At 36.0% G+C, this 20,867-nt stretch overlaps 1 protein-coding gene across 4 annotated transcripts in view; it reads right to left on the bottom strand.

The window, feature by feature from the left end:
- The window catches only part of LOC127676075 (zinc finger protein basonuclin-2-like), a 577,904-nt gene that overhangs the window by 159,176 nt on the left and 397,861 nt on the right, over positions 1-20,867 (bottom strand). Inside the window, exon 2 of one of the 4 annotated variants that reach the window (XM_052172051.1) lies at positions 2,908-3,066. The exons of the other annotated variants lie outside the window; for them this stretch is intronic. Coding sequence (XP_052028011.1) covers positions 2,908-3,066 — 159 coding nt within the window. The remainder of the gene's footprint in view (positions 1-2,907; positions 3,067-20,867) is intronic. 4 annotated transcript variants of the gene reach the window in all.

Below are 20,867 nucleotides of genomic sequence, written 5' to 3'. Positions count from 1 at the left end.
AGTTGAGAAAGGGGAACTCAGAAATAGCTTCATGTTCTAATCAATGACATATATTTAACATGTGCAATACTCTCAATACCATGGTGATAATACTAGGATGTCAATAACCCACAGGTATTATACATACACACTTCTTTTAATTTGTCTCACACAGGAATTCAAACCAATACTTTAGTCTGACCTGCACACAACTGTGTAGCATGCTCTGTCTTCCAAACCATGACAGTTATAATGTAGAAGACCCTCAAGTGGTGGGATTACAGACACCGTACAACACTCTTGCTTGAAAAATGCACCGGTTTATAAAGTGAATATACATGTCTGAGCAAAGGATATCTCTTGGCATGGGACATTAGTCCAGTTTATAATCCTGTAAATACAAACCAATGTACCTTGAAAATACATTGATTCTAACTATGTGCAGTTCCCCAAGTGTTTACTGTATCAATACCTGTGTATAGCAGAAAATTTTCCAAGCAGAGATTGGTCATTAAGGACACTAAGCCAATTTTCATATGAATCAGAAGAAAGCAACGCTACCTTAACTATTTCTAATGAAATCCTTTTTAATGAGGAAAATCACAAGAAAATTAATGATCAATGTACATTTTAGAAAGTATTTGAGAAACATTTCTGTTTAAAAATAGCAGTTTAGTCCAGTGATTCTCAACTTGTGTGCCACAATACTTTTGGGGGTCACATATCCTGTATATCGATATTCCATAGAGTATGCATAATACTCCATAATAGTAGTAAAATTTCAGTTATGAAATGACATCAAAATGATGTCATGGTTATGGATGATCACAGCATGATTTCCGAGGATTAGGAAGGCTAAGAACAACTGGTTGAGACCCTACTTCCTTAAGATATTCTCAGCCTATCACCAACTGGAAACTTGCCTCTAAGGTGGAAACTACAGGCAGAAGCCCATGTGTTCTTACCTAAAACTAGAATCAAAGATGCAGAGTTCTGGCTGCATTATCAGTGAAATAACCCTACTGTCTGTTCTAAGTGCTTTTCCTGGTTTCCAGTCCACACTACTACCTGCAATCAGAGAACTGCTCTCCAATTCAGAGCCTCAAGGTCTGTCTGTTTCAAAGGAGGCCAGCTTCTCTGTGGGACATCCTGAAAAGATCCTTTTATAACTGCTCTCTGAGAGGCTTCACCCAGCAGCTGACTAAAATTGACAAACAGACCCACAGGCAAACACTGAATAGAGCACTTTGACTATTATGGAACAGTTAGGGAAGGGATTCAGGGCACTGGTGGAGATTGGGAGTCTACAGGAAGACCAACAAAGTCAAATACAGGGGTTATTCCTAAAGCTTTTGGCTGTCTGTGGAAGCCCTTCACCAACTGGCCTCAGTAGGAGCAAATGTGCTAACCCTGAAGAGAGTTGATGTGTCGGGGTGCAAGGATAACACATGGGATCCCTAACCCACTCAGGGGAGAAGGGAAAAGACTCTGTAACAGGTGAGGAGGTAGAGGTCAACATTCAAGATGTAAAATAAATAAATACATACATAAATAAATGTGTAATAATACTAATAACAGCTGAATAAAGGAAAAAAGAAACAGTAACTATATAAAACTAACAAAACAAACATACAAAAATTGTAAGTGTTCTTTCTGTAAATAAGCAACAATTAAACAATGGCAGGGACAGAAAATACCTCCTTCCTGTTGTATAATTGGGTCAATTTGTCTTTCTGATCACAGAGTGTAAAGTTGTAATATACAAGTATACCTCTGTATACAGGCACACTTGGAATGTGGTGAACTTTCTTATTCAACACCCTGCTTTACATGTGAGAAGGTCTTACAATTTCACTTCCATTCCTTAAGATGTGGAAATAATCAGCTATTTAATTAATTGTAAGCAGCATGTTTGAGGACAGAAAAGTGTCTTTGCTCATGAAATACCACAATTAACTTTCATGTTGTACCAAGGATTACAAATCAGACAAATGGAAGGTTCCCAGGTGTTCCTGTACCTTTAAATTGCTGTGAAAACTCATGGCCACCTCCAGTTACTGATCTTCACTTTCCTCCCCATAACATGGTCCCAGGTTTCTGGCAATTAGAGCCAGACACACTTTGAAAGCTCCAGGGCCAAGGATGGATCATTCAGTAACTTTGCCTAATATTATCAACCATGCCTATTCTCAGAGCATTATCTTTTCTTTTGATGTTTGGGACCATAGCTCTATAATCTACTGAGAGGCAAACTCAGATCATGGCCCAAATAAAAATAAAATAGTGATAATCGCTCCAGAGTTACTGCTGCCCACTGGTAACTTAAGCTTGGTAGACTATTTAGAAGTAGGGAGGCTAATTCTTCACTATTTGACATGGGGTTAAAATGGCAATATCTCACTAATGTAAAAGTGCTGCTTTATTTTTTTGGTAGAGAAGGAAAAGAATTAAGTTTATCTACTGGACAGAGGGCAACACTCAACTCTTTCAAAACTTATTGTAAGTGTGTATTGGACCAGCTATTTTGTACTATGTTTATTTATGAGGAATAGGGTTTTTTTTGTTAAGTATGATTTAAGGCATGGATTTTGTAAAACACATTTTTAGCACTATTTTTCTTACTTTGCTATTAATTGACATGGTACAGTTATAGAGGTCTTTCAGATCACAGAGTGTAAATCTCTGGGAACATTTGCAATGCCAAAACAAGCCCTTCCAATAAATAAGGAAGTTAACTTCCAAGAGAAGGTGTTCACCTGTGTCTTGGTGATTAATCTTTGAGCTTATGAGAATTTTACATAACATGCCTCTTATTCAGAGGTCATGTGTCCATAGTTCAAGAAAACTATCATCATCAGGCAATCTCAAGGTTAAAATGTACATCTCTAGAGTGATGCTGAATGTTGGTGATGCAAAAATTGTTCTTACCTTTAAAACGGAAGCTACTATGAGCACAGATTCTTCACTACAGTTAATATGCAGTTCAGTGTAAATCTTATCTCTCAGGGACCAGTGTGGTTTTTCTGGTACGACTCTGAATATTTGATATGAACTTTGGCCTCTTCCCGCAATTATGGATAACATATCCTGTGTGGGATAAGGACAAACTTCGGTTATTTCAGATCCAAACACCTGAAGTACAAATGTGTCTTTTAAAGTAAACCAGAGCTATGGCAATAATGGACGCATAGCTACAACTGAAAGGAATGAAGAAGACATTTCACTTTTTTTCTATTTTAGCTTCCAAATATATTTTATTCCCCATCGAGTTTTCCAACTTTGGAACATCAATGTTTCTTGGAATTAATTAATCTTCAAGACTGAATCACACTTCTGTTCACCAAAGCATTTTGGTGGTCAGTGTTCTCTTACTTTTTCTTTTCTTCTACAAATATCTTTCCCAAGCATGCCATTCCAAGTTACTATTGGGATAGTTCTCTTTCACAGAACAAGTTTCTCTTTTACTTCCTGTCTGTTATGCCTCTATTATGAATCGTAATATTTGTGATTTTAAGAAAGCTTTCTTTATGCACTATAGTACTGAGAGTTTTATTTCCTTCATCTGTGACTTGTTATTTTCCAGTGTCTACAATCTAAAGATGCTGTCGCATTTAAGAACCCAAGCAAATGTCAATCATTCTCCAGTGGTTTCATTCTGTAGAAGTGATGAGCAAACACAGATTTACTCCACATTTTCTCTCATTATAATTGACTACATGAGTATAGTCATTGATGACAGTAACTTATACTCTAATAAACCTAGGGAATGGGCAGTAATTCTCATGTGTCTAACATGATAACTTGTTAACATGCACAATAAATTCCTGGCACAGGCATAGTGCTAAAATAGATCCTGGACAGTGAAAGAATATTTCCAATGGAAATCTAGTAGCATATTTAAAATAGACTAAGCCTTATTACGTGCCAATTTTATATAGCTCAGTAGCATAAAAAGATCAATATATATCAAAGAACAATGTGTATATCTAATTAATTGGTAATATCAAATAAGTGTCTATAAATGTTTTAAATTATAAGATTTAGTAATCTCGGAGGCAATTATATTAAAGTACAATCTAGAGTATTATGGAGTCAAAACACTGCTGAAGATATTGACAGTTGGAAAATCAATAGCGCACTTCCAAAGATTCATTTCATTCTAAAAACTGGTGAGTTTGGGTCTTTTCTGAAATCAGTTCAAATCATGGGAATATTGTATCATTTCTCTTTTTTTCCTTTTTCTTTAAATCAGAAGACTCAAACTTCAGTGGGATTTATATCTGTTTTAAAAGGATCTTACCCTCATGAATAGGTTATCTGTACATTCATCAGTTTGATAAAATAATTCACTTAGAAGAAAGGTACCCAGAAACTATGTGAAATAGGTCAGTTGCAGAAACCCAAAATGAAAGTCATAAGTACAGGAGAAGGCAGCATTCTGTCCAAACAAACAATGGGTGGGAATTTATAAAATACTTGGTTTTTTATTGGTGCAAGAGTAGTTTGAAAAGGTGTTTGTAATGTTATATCCCTATTGCCTTCTGGTTTCTCTGAATCTAATACAGGGAAATCATTATTTGCCGTAATTGATCGCACTTGGTTCTTGCATGCCCCTCCTGTTTCATAGCTTGCATGCCTTATGCTTCACCACACATACACAGAAAATAAGTGATCAGTATTATAAAATTTCTAATAATGGCATTGCTTGATAAGACATCGGATAACTTGTAGTATATGGCCCATGCTTCTGGTATACAGAGTAATTTCTGTGTTTGCCTTGAAAGCTATACATATAGGTATTAGAGTCAAACAATGAAATAGTACCAACATGTTAGTTCACCTGTGTTACTTTCTGACTGAACAGCAATGGCCAACTGCAAATTATCAGCAGTATCTGCACTTCAAAACACAACTTGGCTGGCTATATTTCTTCTACAGTCCTTGGCTTCCTCGCTACTACCCCCTTCCCCCCCCCCAACCAAGAGCTCAAATGGGAGATCATGGTGTCTATGTCTCTCATATGGGTACATTACGCTATATTTTAAGACTATCATAAGAGAAAAGCATGGTGGAACATGCCTTTATACCCAGATCTCAGAAGCTGAGCCAAGAGGATGGATCTTTGTAAGTTTAAGGTCAGCCTGGACTACACAGGAAATTTCAGAACAGCCAGATCTTTTACATAGGGAAAACCTAATTTGGTGTTGAGTGGTTGTTCTTTGTATTATACACATCTATATCAATACTCTACATATCAAAGCAAGTGACACATCCTTAAGTAATTACAGAATCTCATTTCTGGGATTTACCTCTTATATAAATTCATGATCATTGGAAAGAGGTACCAAAATTTGGAGGCTATTTCTTACAACAGGAGTTTATAACCCACAGGTGAAGTTTCCCTTTACATGGTCTATTAAATTCTTCATTGATGTTTCTTATAATTCATAGTTTAAGTGCTAAATGACTCTAAGTTTTACGTTATGGCAGTAGAATATCTACACACACCTACAATACTCTCCTAGAGAAGAGGAGCCACTGGACGTCAGTGCACAATGGCCAGGGGTCCATGTCCTCCTACTGTGGCAGCTGCTGAGTCCATGTTCTAGTTCCTTTATGTTGCTGATGATAGATGGAGTATTCTGGGAACATGAAGTATTTGCTCCATGTGGATGAAAAAATGATGTTTCTTACCACACTGCAACCATGTCTAATCTGAAAAATTTTGGAGAGTTTTCGATTATAAATGTTACCAGGAAATCTGTGATAAAACAGGGCAAATACAGAGGGTCTCTGTCATTTTGCATGGTTACAAATCACATTTTATTTAAAACTCTTGGAGGCTAAAAGTTCAAAATTGTGAGAAAATATTAGCTTTAATAAACCATAGGGGTGGGCTTCTTGTCAGAAATTTAAACATTGTAAGGTCAGATATTCAAGTGAGATCATCATAGTCCAATTTGATATAAGAGGATGTTTTCCAGTTTTCACCTTGTGATGACCAGTATGTTATACACATTGGTCATTTGATTAACTTTGGATGTCTTTGACACATTCACGGCTGTGCATACTTGTTAGGGTCCTTATAGAAACAGGAGGCAAGATGAGCTTTGAATTTGGTCATTTAAGTGGGATTCCATCCTACTCACAGCTCCCAAGGGCTAACTAAAAAGCTAGAGACAGGCAAACCCATCTGAGCAGAAACATTCCCATGTCTCTGATGGTTCAATGCAGAAGCTATGGGAAGAGCGCAATCTCAGGTTTATTATGTTGGGAGGTATTTGAAATAATGCCTATGTGGAGGAAACTGGAGACTTATGGATCTCCCATGCCAGGGTCTTTTGAATCCTATTTTTTCCTTCTCATATTTGACCCTATATAATATGAGGAATATTTATTCTCAGTTATGCTGTCCTAAAATATATTCCTTTCAGGTCAATGGGCAGTTGACCAATTAATAATGATTCAGAAATTCAAATACTGAGAGTCAAAATAAACATTTATTACCAGTACTGTAAAAGTTTTGATATTTTAGTATAGTTTTTGAAAGGCAAATAGAAAATGGTACTCTATAATTTCTCTAAACCAATCATAACCAGCATCAAGAGGCCAACAGTATATTTAACCACACTAATTTTATATTGCCTTTCTTTGGTTGAAGAAAGCACATTGAAAATGAGTAGAATTTCACACATTCTACACTAATTATATCAGAATTCAGTCTTGATTGCTGAACTCAGTACCCAGGATTTTTGATCATTTCACAGCATTTTTATCATTGGTTTAATCTAAGGATATTCTATATCAGAACTGACAAAACACTGAGTCATTGAGCTCAAATACTCATTTATATTTTTCTTACTTAAAATCCACCAATGATTTTTCCTCTCCAGACGAACACCATTTACAGTTTTACTTATTTTACAAAATGAAACAAAAGCAAAATCAAAACCATCATCAACAACAAAATAGCCCAGAGTCTCAGAATAATCCCACATTCCTATCTCATTGTAAAGGCTTCTCAAAGCCAGGTTTAAATTTTATGCCTAATTACCTTTTAGGCAATAAAAATTTCCAGGACTTTATTGTGATAGCTAGGAAGCCATGAGATATATGGTGCTATATCAGCAGATAGATGGTAAGGTGGCATTAGCTTAATAGAAGAATTTCATGCAATTTTATATAAAATCCTAAAATGTTGTCCCAGAAGAGCAGCATTTAGTTCTCGGAGATTATCTAAAAGATTGAACAAAGAGGCAGTTATTTTAAAACAAGCTTACTAGATTTGTAAATATGAAGAAAGCAGACAGAGTAATTGCATCTTATGTATGGACCTCCATGAATAAAATCAAAGTAAGAATAAACACTCGAAATATTGCTTAAAATGTTTCCCTAGATTCAGGGGGAAATGAAAAATGTACATGGAATAAAAAGATGATAGTCATAAGGATGATCCACTGTGACTCACCAAGTCATACTTCTGTTTCAGGATGTCTTCCATGTTTGTGAACAATTGAAACTTTTGTTGTCAGTCACTATTTTTAGTGAATATTTCTGGGATACATAATCTCTAATGTGTGCAAGCAAATATAACTTCTATTTTGTTGATATTGTTCACATATTTGACCACACATTACCTCCGCACTGCTGCTAAGTTCTCTTTGTCATTGATCTTTTGGGTTATAGCAAGTCACTGGTTATATAATTTAGAAGTCAGCAGACTTCCTTTAATAGTTCAAACAACGCAATACCCATCAAAATCCCAACTCAATTCTTCATAGGGTTAGAAGGAGCAATTCTCAAATTCTTCTGGAATAACAAAAAACCCAGCACAGCTACAACTATTCTCAATAACAAAAGAAATTCTGGGGGAATAAGTATCCCTGACCTCAAGCAATACTACAGAGCAATAGTGTTAAAAACTGCATGGTATTGGTACAGTGACACGCAGGTGGATCAATGGAACAGGATTAAAGATCCAGAAATGAACCCATACACCTATGGCTGCTTGATACTCGACAAAGGGGTGGAAAACATCTAATGGAAAAAAGATAGCCTTTTCAACAAATGCTGCTGGTTCAACTGGAGGTCAGCATGCAGAAGCATGCAAATTGATCCATCCTTGTCTCCTTGTACTAAGCTCAACTCCAAATGGATCAAGGACCTACACATAAAGCCAGACACTCTGAAGCTAATAGAAAAGAAACTGGGGAAGACCCTTGAGGATATCAGTACAGGGGGAAAGTTTCTGAACAGATCAGCAATAGCATATGCTATAAGATCAAGAATTGACAAATGGGACCTCATAAAATTACAAAGTTTCTGTAAGGCAAAGAACACCATCAAAGGACAAATCAGCAACCAACAAATTGGGAAAAGATCTTCACCAACCCTATATCAGATAGAGGGCTAATATCCAATATATACAAAGAACTCAAGAAGTTAGACCCCAAAGAACCAAACAACCCTATTAAAAATGGGGTACAGAGTTAAACAAAGAATTTTCACCTGAAGTACTTCGGATAGTGGAGAAGCATCTTAAAAAAGAGATAGAAGCCAATAAAGAAGAAAGGCAAAAAAAATCTTAAAGAAATGCAGGAGAACTTGAGTCAACAGGCAGAAGTCATGAAAGAGGAAACACAAAAATCTCTTAAAGAATTACAGGAAAACACAAACAAACAAATGATGGAACTGAGCAAAACCATCCTGGATCTAAAAACAGAAGTAGAAACAACTAAAAAATCACAAAGGGAGGCAACTTTGGAGATAGAAAACCTTGAGAAGAAATCAGGGGCCATAGATGCAAATATAAACAACAGAATACAAGAGATGGAAGAAAGAATCTCAGATGCCGAAGATACCATAGAAACCATTGACTCAACTGTCAAAGAAAACGCAAAATGCAAAAAGCTTGTATCCCAGAACATCCAGGAAATCCAGGATACAATGAGAAGACCAAACCTAAGGATTATAGGTATAGATGAGAGTGAAGATTTACAACAGAAAGGACCAGCAAGTATCTTCAACAAAATTATGGAAGAAAACTTTCCTAACTTAAAGAGAGAGATGCCTATGAATATACAAGAAGCCTACAGAACTCCAAACAGACTGGACCTGAGCAGAAATACTTCCCGTCACATAATAATCAAAACCCCAAATGCACTAAACAAAGAAAGAATATTAAAGGCAGTAAGAGAGAAAGGCCAAGTAACATATAAAGGAAGACCTATCAGAATCACACCAGACTTCTCACCAGAGACCATGAAAGCTAGAAGATCCTGGGCAGATCTCATGCAGACTCTAAGAGAACACAAATGTCAGCCAAGACTACTATACCCAGCAAAACTCTCATTCACCATAGATGGAGAAAGCAAGATATTCCACGACAAAAGCAAGTTTACCCAATATCTATCCACAAACCCAGCCCTACAAAGGATAATAGGAGGAAAACAGTAATACAAGGAAGGAATCTTCACCCTGGAAAAAGGAAGATAGTAGCCTTCTTTCATCAAACCCAAAAGAAGTTAACCAATCAAATTTAAAAAATGACATCAAAAATGACAGGAAGTAATAATCACTATTCCTTAATATCTCTTAATATCAATGGACTCAATGCCCCAATAAAAAGACATAGACTAACCGACTGGATACATAAACAGGACCCTACATTTTGCTGCATACAGGAAACACACCTCAGGGTCAGAGACAAACACTACCTTAGGGTAAAAGGCTGGAAGACAATTTTACAAGCAAATGGTCTCAGGAAACAAGCTGGAATAGCCATTCTAATATCAGATAACATTGACTTTCAACCCAAAGTCATCAAAAGAGACTCTGAGGGACACTTCTTGCTGGTCAAAGGAAAACTACAACAAGAAGCACTCTCAATCCTGAACATCTATGCTCCAAATGCAAGGGCACCTTCATTCATAAAAGAAACTTTATTAAAGCTCAAAGCACACATTGCACCTAACACAATAATTGTGGGTGACTTCAACACTGCACTTTCCTCAATGGACTGATCAGGAAAACAGAAACTGAACAGGGACATAATGTAACTAATTGAAGCTTTGGACCAATTAGATTTAACAGATTTATATATATATATATATATATATATATATATATATATATATATATATATATATATACATATATATATACATATATATATATACATACATATATATATAACATTCTGTCCTAAAGCAAAAGAATATACCTTTTTGTCAGCACCTCATGGTACCTTCTCCAAAATCGACCATATAATTGGTCACAAGACAAATATAACAAGATATAAGAAGATCGAACTAATCCCATGCCTCCTATCAGATCACTATGGAGTAAAAGTGGTCTTCAATAGCAACAAAAACAACAGAAAACCCACATACACGTGGAAATTGAATAATATTCTACTCAATGATACCTTGGTCAAGGAATAAAGAAAGAAAGAAATTAAAGACTTTTTAGAACTTAATGAAAATGAAGACACAACATACCCAAATCTATGGGACACAATGAAAGCAGTGCTAAGAGGAAAACTCATAGCCCTGAGTGCCTCCAAAAAGAAAATGGAGAGAGCATACACTAACAGCTTAATGACACATCTGAAAGCCCTGGAACAAAAAGAAGCTATTTCACCCAGGAGGAGTAGAAGGCAGGAAATCATCAAACTCAAGGCAGAAATCAATCAATAGGAAACAAAGAGAACCATACAAAGAATCAACAAAACCAGGAGCTGGTTCTTTGAGAAAATCAACAAGATAGATAAACCCTTAGCCAGACTAAACAAAGGACACAAAGACAGTATCCAGATTAACAAACTTAGAAATGAAAAGGGAGATATAACAATAGATACTGAGGAAATTCAAAAAAAATCATTAGATCCTACTACAAAAGCCTATACTCAACACAACTGGAGAATCTGAAGGAAATGGACAGTTTCCTAGACAGATATCCTACACCAAAACTAAATCAGGATCAAATAGATCATCTAAACAGTCCCATAACACCCGAAGAAATAAAAAGGGTCATAGAAAGTCTCTCAACCAAAAGAGCATGGGACCAGATGGCTTCAGTGCAGAATTCTATCAGACCTTCATGGAAGACCTAACACCAATACTCTTCAAACTATTCCACAAAATAGAAATAGAAGGAACTCTACCCAACTTGTTCTATGAAGCCACAATTACGCTGATACCAAAACCACACAAAGATCCAACAAAGGAAGAGGAATTCAGGCCAATTACCCTTATGAATATTGATGCAAAAATACTTAATAAAATTCTCACCAACCAAATCCAAGAACACATCAAAACGATCATCCACCATGATCAATAGGCTTAATCCCCGGGATGCAGGGATGGTTCAATATAAGGAAATCCATCAGTGCTATCCACTACATAAACAAACTCAAAGAAAAAATATGATCATCTCATTAGATGCATAGAAAGCATTTGACAAAATCCAGTATCCTTTCATGCTAAAAGTATTAGAATGAACAGGAATTCAAGGCCCATACCTAAACATCATTAAAGCAATATACAGCAAACCGGTAGCCAACAACAAACATCCATTTAGAAGAGAAACTTGAAGCAATCCCACTAATATCAGGGACTAGACAAGGCTGTCCTCTCTCTCCATATCTTTTCAATATAGTACTTGAAGTTCTAGCTAGAGCAATTAGACAACATAAGGAGATCAAGGGGATACAAATTGGAAAGGAAGAAGTCAAATTATCACTATTTGCAGATGACATGATAGTCTACTTAAGTGACCCAAAAACCTCCACCAGAGAACTCCTACAGCTGATAAACAACTTCAGCTAAGTGGCTGGTTATAAAATCAACACAAGCAAATCAGTTGCCTTCTATACTCAAAGGATAAGCAGGTTGAGAAAGAAGTTAGGGAAATGAAACCCTTCAAAATAGCCACAAACAATATAAAGTATTTTTGTGTGACTCTAACCAAACAAGTGAAAGGTCTATATGACAAGAACTTCAGGTCTCTGAAGAAGGAAATCGAAGAAGACCTCAGAAAATGGAAAAATCTGCCACGCTCGTGGATTGACAGGATTAATATAGTTAAAATGGCCATCTTGCCAAAAGTGATCTACAGATTCAATGCAATCCCCATCAAAATCCCAACTCAGTTCTTCACAGAGTTAGAAAAAACAATTCTCAGTTTCATCTGGAATAACAAGAAACCCAGGATAGCTAAAAGTATTCTCAACAACAAAAGAAATTCTGGGGGAATCAGTATCCCTGACTTTAAGCAATACTACAGAGCAATAGTGTTAAAAACTGCATGGTATTGGCACAGTGACAGACAAGTGGACCAATGGAATAGAATTGAAGACCCAGAAATGAATCACACACCTATGGTCACTTGATCTTCGACAAAGGAGCCAAAAACATCCAGTGGAAAAAAGATAGCCTTTTCAACAAATGGTGCTGGATCAATTGGAGGTCAGCATGCAGAAGAATGCAAATTGATCCTTTCTTATCTCCATGTACTAAACTTCACTCCAAGTGGATCAACGACCTCCATGTAAAACCAGACACACTGAAACTAATAGAAAAGAAACTGGGGAAGACCCTTGAGGACATGGTTACAGGGGAAACGTTCCTGAACAGATCACCAATAGCTTATGCTTTAAGATCAAGAATTGACAAATGGGACCTCATAAAATTACAAAGTTTCTGTAAGGCAAAGGACACTGTTAAAAGGACAAAATGGCAACTATCAAATTGGGAAAGGATATTCACCAACCCCACATCTGATAGAGGGCTAATATCCAATATATACAAAGAACTCAAGAAGTTAGATCCCAGGGAACCAAATAACCCTATTAAAAATGGGGTACAGATCTAAACAAAGAATTTTCACCTGAAGGAATTTGGATGGCCAAGAGGCACCTTAAGAAGTGCTCAACATCATTAGTCATTAGGGAAATGCAGATCAAAACAACCCTGAGATTTCACCTCACACCAGTCAGAATGGCTAAGGTCAAAAACTCAGGAGACAGCAGGTGTTGGTGAGGATGTGGAGAAAGAGGAACACTCGTCTACTGCGGGTGAGGCTATAAGATGGTACAACCACTTTGGAAATCAGTCTGGAGGTTCCTCAGAAAACCAGACATGAGACTTCCAGAGGACCCTGCTATACCTCTCCTGGGCATATACCCAAAGGATTCGCCGGCATGCAATAAAGACACATGCTCCATTATGTTCACAGCAGCCTTATTTATAATAGCCAGAAGCTGGAAAGAACCCAGATGTCCCTCAAAGGAGGAATGGATACAGAAAATGTGGTATATTTACACAATGGAATACTACTCAGCAATTAGAAACAATGAATTCACAAAATTTTTAGGCAAATGGTTTGATCTGGAAAATATCATCCTAAGTGAGGTAACCCAATCACAAAAGAATACACATGGAATGCAATCTCTGATAAGTGGATATTAATTAGCCCAGAAGCCCTGAATACCCAAGGCACAAATCGCATAACAAATGATTCCCATGAAGAAGTATGGAGAGGGTCCTGATCCTGGAAAGGATCGATCTAGCATTGGAAGGGAATATAAGGACAGAGAAAAAGGAGGGAGGTGATTGGAGAAGGGATGGAGAGAAGAAGGTTTATGGGACATATGGGGAGGGGGGATCCGGGAAAGGGGAAATCATTTGGAATGTAAACAAAGAATATAGAAAATAAAAATATTAAAAAAAAAAGAAGGGTGGATTTTGTCTGTGCCCCTCAACCTACACCAACACAAACACACACACACACACACACACACTCACACTCATACTTGTGTGAGTGTGTGTATATATAAACATACCTATGTGCATATGTATATATAAATATGGATATATATGCATATACATATATACACATACTTTATATATGTATATATACAAACATACATATCTGCATTTATATACATACATTATACATATATGTATATATACATGCATATGTGCACATAAAATACTAATCTATATGCACTTATGTGTATATATACATATATACATACATACACATATACATATATATACATACATATACATACACACACATATATATATAACACATCACATATCACTAAAATAAATAGTGACACAAGTGGAAACCTCACAGGTGCTTGGTGATATGTAGGGGTTGGTTCCAACACTTTGATCAGGAATCTGCATGTGAACCCTGAAGGTCCTGTTACCTAACTGGCTCTTCATCTATCAATAAAGATCCTATTGGCCAATGAGCTGGTTGGACTAGTCAGGATTTCCAGCTTCACTACAGTAAGGCTAGCAGATTCAGGGGAGGAGCAAAAGATTCACCAGCTACAGAGGGAGAAAGAGTCACCAGCCATGTGAGAGCTAAGGAGTATTGGCCATTGGCTACTCCCACACCTGGTATGAGGTTGCAGGCAGGAGATTAGAAACATAATTAAGCTGAGGGTAGATTTAGGGTGCTGAGCTTGGACTAAGGTGACTGAGCACAAAAGCTGAGGGCAGATTCAGAGGTGTGAAGCTGTGGGAGAAAAGTCGGGAAGAGGAGTGAAAAGTGAGGAAGGCTTGGAAGAGCCTGGCCATTGAGCTAAGGCAGATCAACATGAGCTCATCTGAGGATCTGATGGAACCTTATCCCTTGACCTTTATCCTTATCAATCGACAATATGCCACCAATGATAGTCTGCTACACCGACCTTCAAATACTTGAGCATTCTATGAGTAACCATTTTTATCTGTTCAATTAAATACGATTTTTATGGAAATTAGCCGGGGAGTATCAGAGGTATTTGTTAAATTTAGCTATTCTATGCAGTATTATTGGAGAAAAATCAATTTGTTTATTTTCAAAGCATAAATAATACCAGACATTATGGAGCAAAGAAAGTGGAGGATATGTTTTGCTTTGTTCTGTTTTGTCCACATCCTTCTTAGAAGACAATGTTCCTCCATTTGTCTTTTTGAATCTTTTGGAATCCTGATGAACATCACAGATCAAAAACTAAGGTATATCCTTAGATGTGAAATGTATGTTGTGGAAATTATAGACAAAATGGGGTCATCATAGAAGGGTAAAGTTGGAGTTGTCACCTTGTATAAAATCAAACTAAACTGGATTTTGTAAACATCCTGGTTAATTGGCTTGATCTGTGAATTAGGAAGCATTAAGTTGCCCAACAATTTCTACAGCTCTCTTCCTGTGAATACTGGTCCAGAGTGTTGGTCTTACAGAAAGGTGGCCAAAAAATTTCCAGTGGGCAGGAAGAAGTTCTTGCAAGGACAGGTTTGCTTGTTTTCTGACTAGGTCCACATTATCCACAGCCCACAGGTTATCCAGTGGGATGATACATTTTATATTAAACTTGTTCTTACTCCTAGAAAAAGAATCAAGTATTTCTGTTAGTTTGATTTACATTGTAGTTGGTATTGCTGGTGGAAATAATCAGTTGCTCCTGCCCCAGAACAGAGAACTTCAGGCACAGTTCAAGCCAGGGTAGATGGAATTCAACAAAGCATGTGTGAAAGACGGTACTGGATATGAACTTCTCAGTGCTCACAAACAGACATAGCCTGATTGTTTTCTGATTGAAGAAGGTTGAAAATGAATATACTGTGAATATGGCCATATATATATATATATATATATATATATATATATATATATATATATATATGGCATTTTTAGAAAACAATGTATCAAGATTTCTTCCTTAAATATTGTGAATTAGTAAGCATTTTTATTTATTTCCACAATGACCATACCATAAAATATTAGTTAAAATTTTGTACTTTACTTAACCACATTAAATAATTTTTCTAAAATAAATGATATAGAAATATTGTCTAACTGGATAAAATTCATTTTCCATTGCCCTTCTTTGTATGCTAAGAAGTAACGTCAGCTCACTACAATGGCTCCTTTAGTAAACACACAAAGCATATCTCATACAAGTGTCCAAAAAGATGATTATTTATCTCAATAATTTAAACAAGTAATTAGAACTATGTCTTCCCATCAAGCATTCTGATCTTATCACGTGTTTATAAGAAACAATAATCTTGGAAGCAAATCAAATCTTGATTTCCTGCTTTCATCATTCCTTTTCTATAAAATTTGTCCTTTGTAAAATTCACATACGTAATAGTTCATAATTATTTTTTGTTGTGGCTGTTCTCTCTTTTCCCTTCTAACTTTTGACAGAATACTTCCCAGATGTGTGATGTTCTATTACTTCATGATAGGGTGAATATTACCTCTTTGTGTATGAATGTGTGTATATGTGTGAGTGTGTGTGTGTTTGTGTGTGTGTGTGTTCACTTGGGTATATAAATCTGTATTGGACACTGTTAAGCTAATATGTTGGTCCAAATCTGAAGATACTTACTGTCTCGGATCAGGAGGCAAATGACACAATATAAACCCTGAATCAAAAATCTTGTGTATATACATATACATATACATATACATATACACATACTCTTCAAATGTGTGATATTTTTGAAACATGATGCTACAGAGAAAATTTCCCACACTATTTCATGTACCATATAACACTCAAAATACGGGAATATATAATATTTACTAAAGGATACACATGCACACTCATAAACAAACAACAAACAAATGTCAAATCAAATGAAACATTTGTACTTATATTTTCTTTTCACCTCAAGACATCTAATTGTAAACATACATATATATCTGTATATATGAACCAAAATTCAGAAGAAATACATAAAACTGAAATCTCCAATTTAAATGTCTGATAAGTAATTACCTTCCTTGCAAATGGAAATAATGATGATCATCTCCTATGAAACTAATAATGCTCTTAACATAACATGAAAGACATCCTCAAAATAATTTAACTTTTTATTCACTAGACAGCAGAATCAGGACACATATATGGTCTTTCAAGAAAAACATTCATTTTAGTTTTCTTTACTCTCAAAAATTAAAGTAAATTTCTCTTACATATACCAACTACACTTGAAAGGCACACTATGAGTATATAAACATATAAATATATATTTATATATATATATTCATTCTTCATTCAAATGAGTTGATTACTATCTTCTAAAAAATGTGAGTATTTTAAAGTGTGGACTGAAAGTGAGTTGAGTAGAAATAACAAGAAGGATGACAGATTGACAGACAGCCTGGACATTCACTTATTTTGAGCCTGCATCAGTCAGACACTAACGTTGTCTATGCTGGGAGCTTACAGTGACTGATCAGGGGTGAAATCCAAATTTGCCCTATTATTCTCTTCTAAACATTTCATTTTTTCACAATTTTTGAAGTGGATATTCAGGAATAGTATTTATGGATGACCAGAAAATTTATCCCCCCAAACTGAAAATATTGTATCATTGATATCTGTCCTCAAAACGATTGACGAACTTATGAGAACATACATTAAATTATTTAATTGATAATGTCAGTATCAACTTCATACCTTCTAAAATAATATGAAGGCTATGATCATGGGCAGAGGAGAATATATATGATGTGGTCCCAGAAAATACCTCCATGGTCATAAGTTAGAGTGCAACCTTGTATACTGCTTCATTTAATCACAGCACTTTTCTCTAGTATGTGCAGAATCACCAACCAGGAAGAACTCAGTGCCTGCAGTTTCCCCTGATTAGTAGCTGCTATTAGGAGGGACCAACTAACACCAGAGATAGCCAGATGGTGAGAGGCAAAATAAGAACATTATCAACAGAAAGTAAGGCAGCATGGCAACACAACAGGAAGTCCTAGATACTCCAACCCACTTGAAAAGAAAGATTTGGATTTAAATTCACAGCTCATGATGCTGATAGAGGACTTCAAGAAGGACATAAATAACTCCCTTAAAGAATTACAGGAAAACATAACCAAACATGTGAAGGAATTGAACAAAACCATCCAGGATATAAAAATGGAAGGAGAAACAATAAAGAAATCACAAAGGGAAACAACTCTGGAGATAGAAAACCTAGGAAAGAAATCAGGAGTCATATAAACAAGCATCACCAACAGAATAGAAGAGATAGTAGAGAGAATCTCAGGTGCAGAAGATACCATAGAAAACACTGACACAACACTCAAAGAAAATGCAAAATACAAAAATCTCCTAACCCACAACATTCAGGAAATCCAGGACACAATGAAAGGACCAAACCTAAAGATTATAGGTATAGAAGAGAGTGAAGATTTCCAGCTTAAAAGGCCAGTAAATGTCTTCAACAAAACTATAAAAGAAAACTTCCCTAATCTAAAGAAAGAGATACCCATGAACATACAAGAAGCCTGCAGAACTCCAAATAGATTGGACCAGAAGAGAAATTCCTCTTGACACATAATAATCAAAACACCAAATGCACTAAAGAAAGAAATAATATTAAAAGCAGTAAGGGAAAAAAGTCAAGTAACATTTAAAGGCAGACTAATCAGAATTACACCAGACTTCTTGACAGAGACTATGAAAGCCAGAAGAACCTGAAAAGATGTCATACAAACCCTAAGGGAACACAAATGCTAACCCAGGCTGCTATACCCAGAAAAACTTTACCATAGATGGAGAAACCAAGGTAGTCCATGACAAAAACAAATTTACACAGTACCTTTCCACAAATCCAGTCCTTCAAAGGATAATGAATGGAAACCTCAAAAAGGAGGGAACTGCACCCTAGAAAAAGAAAGAAAATAATCTTCTTTTAACAAACCAAAAGGAAGAAAGCCACATAAACAAAACTCCACCTCTAATAACAAAAATAACAGGAAGCAACAATCACTTTTCCTTAATATCTCTTAATATCAATTGACTCAATTCTCCAATCAAAAGACATAGACTAACAGACTGGATACGTAAACAGGACCCAACATTTTGCTGCATACAGGAATCCCACTTCAGACACAAAGACAGATACTACCTCAGAATAAAAGGCTAGAAAACAATTTTCCAAGCAAATGTTCCAAAATAGACTTTCAACCTAAAGTAATCAAAAAATGTAAGCAAGGGTACTTCATACTCATCAAAGGAAAAAATCTACCAAGATGAACTCTCAATTCTAAACATCTATGCTCCAAATATAAGAATACCCACATTCATAACAGAAATTTTACTAAAGTGCACATTGCACCTCACATTATAATAGGGAGAGCCTTCAAGAGCCCACTTTCATCAATGGACAGATCATGGAAACAGAAACTAAACAGAGACAGAGTGAAACTAACAGAATTTAGGAACCAAATGGATTTAACAGATATCTATAGAACATGTTGTCCTAAAACAGAAGAATATACCTTCTTCCCAGCACCTCATGGTACCTTCTCCAAAAGTAACCATATACTCATCTTGGACACAAAACAGACCTCAACAGATATAAGAGGATTGGAATAATCCCATGCATGTACCCTATCAGATCTCCAGGGACTAAGGCTTGTCTTCAATAACAACAAAAACAAGAGGAAGCCCACATACACGTGGAAACTGAGCAACATTCTACTCAATGATAACTTGGTCAAGGAAGAAAGAAAGAAAGAAATTAAAGACATTTTAGAATTTAACGAAAATGAAGGCACAATATACCCAAAGTTATGGGACACAATGAAAACAGTGCTAATAGGAAAACCCCTAACTCTGAATGCCTCCAAAAAGAAACTGCAAAGAGCATATACTAGCAGCATGACAGCACATCCGAAGGTTCTAGAACAAAAAGAAGCAAATATACCCAATAGCAGTAGAAGGCAGGAAATAATCAAACACATGGCTGAAATCAATCAAGTGGAAACAAAAAGAAATATACAAAGAATCAACCAAACCAGGAGCTGGTTATTTGTAAAAACCAACAAGATAGATAAACCCTTGCACAAACTCACCAGCGGTCACAGAGACAGTATCCAAATCAACAAAATCAGAAATGAAAAGGGAGACATACAACAGATACTGAGGAAATTCAAAAAACATCAGATCCTATTACAAAACCTATACTCAAGAAAACTGGAAAATCTAGATGAAATGTATAATTATGTAGAAACATACCATGTACCAAAGCTAAATCAGGATCAGATAAATTATCTAAACCTTCCCAAACCCACTAAAGAAATAGAAGCAGTCGTTCATAGTCTCCCAAGCAAAAAAAAAAAAAAAACCCAGGATCAATCAGACAGGTTTAATGCAGAGTTCTATCAGACCTTCAACAAAGACCTAATACCAATAATCTTCAATGCCACACCAACACCAAGAGAATCTGTTTGACAAGTTCCACAGACTGAGAACTCAACTTCAAAAGAAAGAGGTCTACTGGAACTAGCTGTGGAACTCTCTCCTGCAGCAAACATACTGAGCCCTAGTTCTCATGACAACATTTCTGTTCTGTTCTCTTTCATTCCTTAGTTACAGGTTCCTGGGAGCCTAGACCATGATCTTAAGCAAGAATAATGGGTACGAAAGTATCCCTTGAAATGGGATCACTAACATGACCGTATCTCCAGGTAAACCAATGCTTTACTTTTTAAATCATTTATAAAATTATTATGATAGATGAAAACTTTCCCAATAATAAAATTTCATATAGCTACACCTATGACATTGGAGAGCACTGAACATATAGATTTATTAACCTGTTCTTGGGAATATGCCATTAGCCTTGGATGACCGCCCTATTGAATACATCCTTTTAGAATTGTTATATTTTAATGATTTATATTAATAATAATGATGTTACCTGTTCTGTTTCTGATTAAGTACACCGACGTACTTTCAGAGTTGTAATGCTCAGATGATGTTTGTATTTTACTGTGCCAAATGACTTTTTTTTGGTGTTAGTGATTATTTCACTGGATACGGTTTCTAAGGGTTGCTACATTTGATTTTTAATGTA

This window comes from Apodemus sylvaticus, chromosome 1 (assembly GCF_947179515.1).
Source record: "Apodemus sylvaticus chromosome 1, mApoSyl1.1, whole genome shotgun sequence".
Taxonomy (NCBI): domain Eukaryota; kingdom Metazoa; phylum Chordata; class Mammalia; order Rodentia; family Muridae; genus Apodemus; species Apodemus sylvaticus.
Note: the sequence above shows the minus strand (reverse complement) of the source record. Positions and strands in the feature narration are given on the sequence as shown.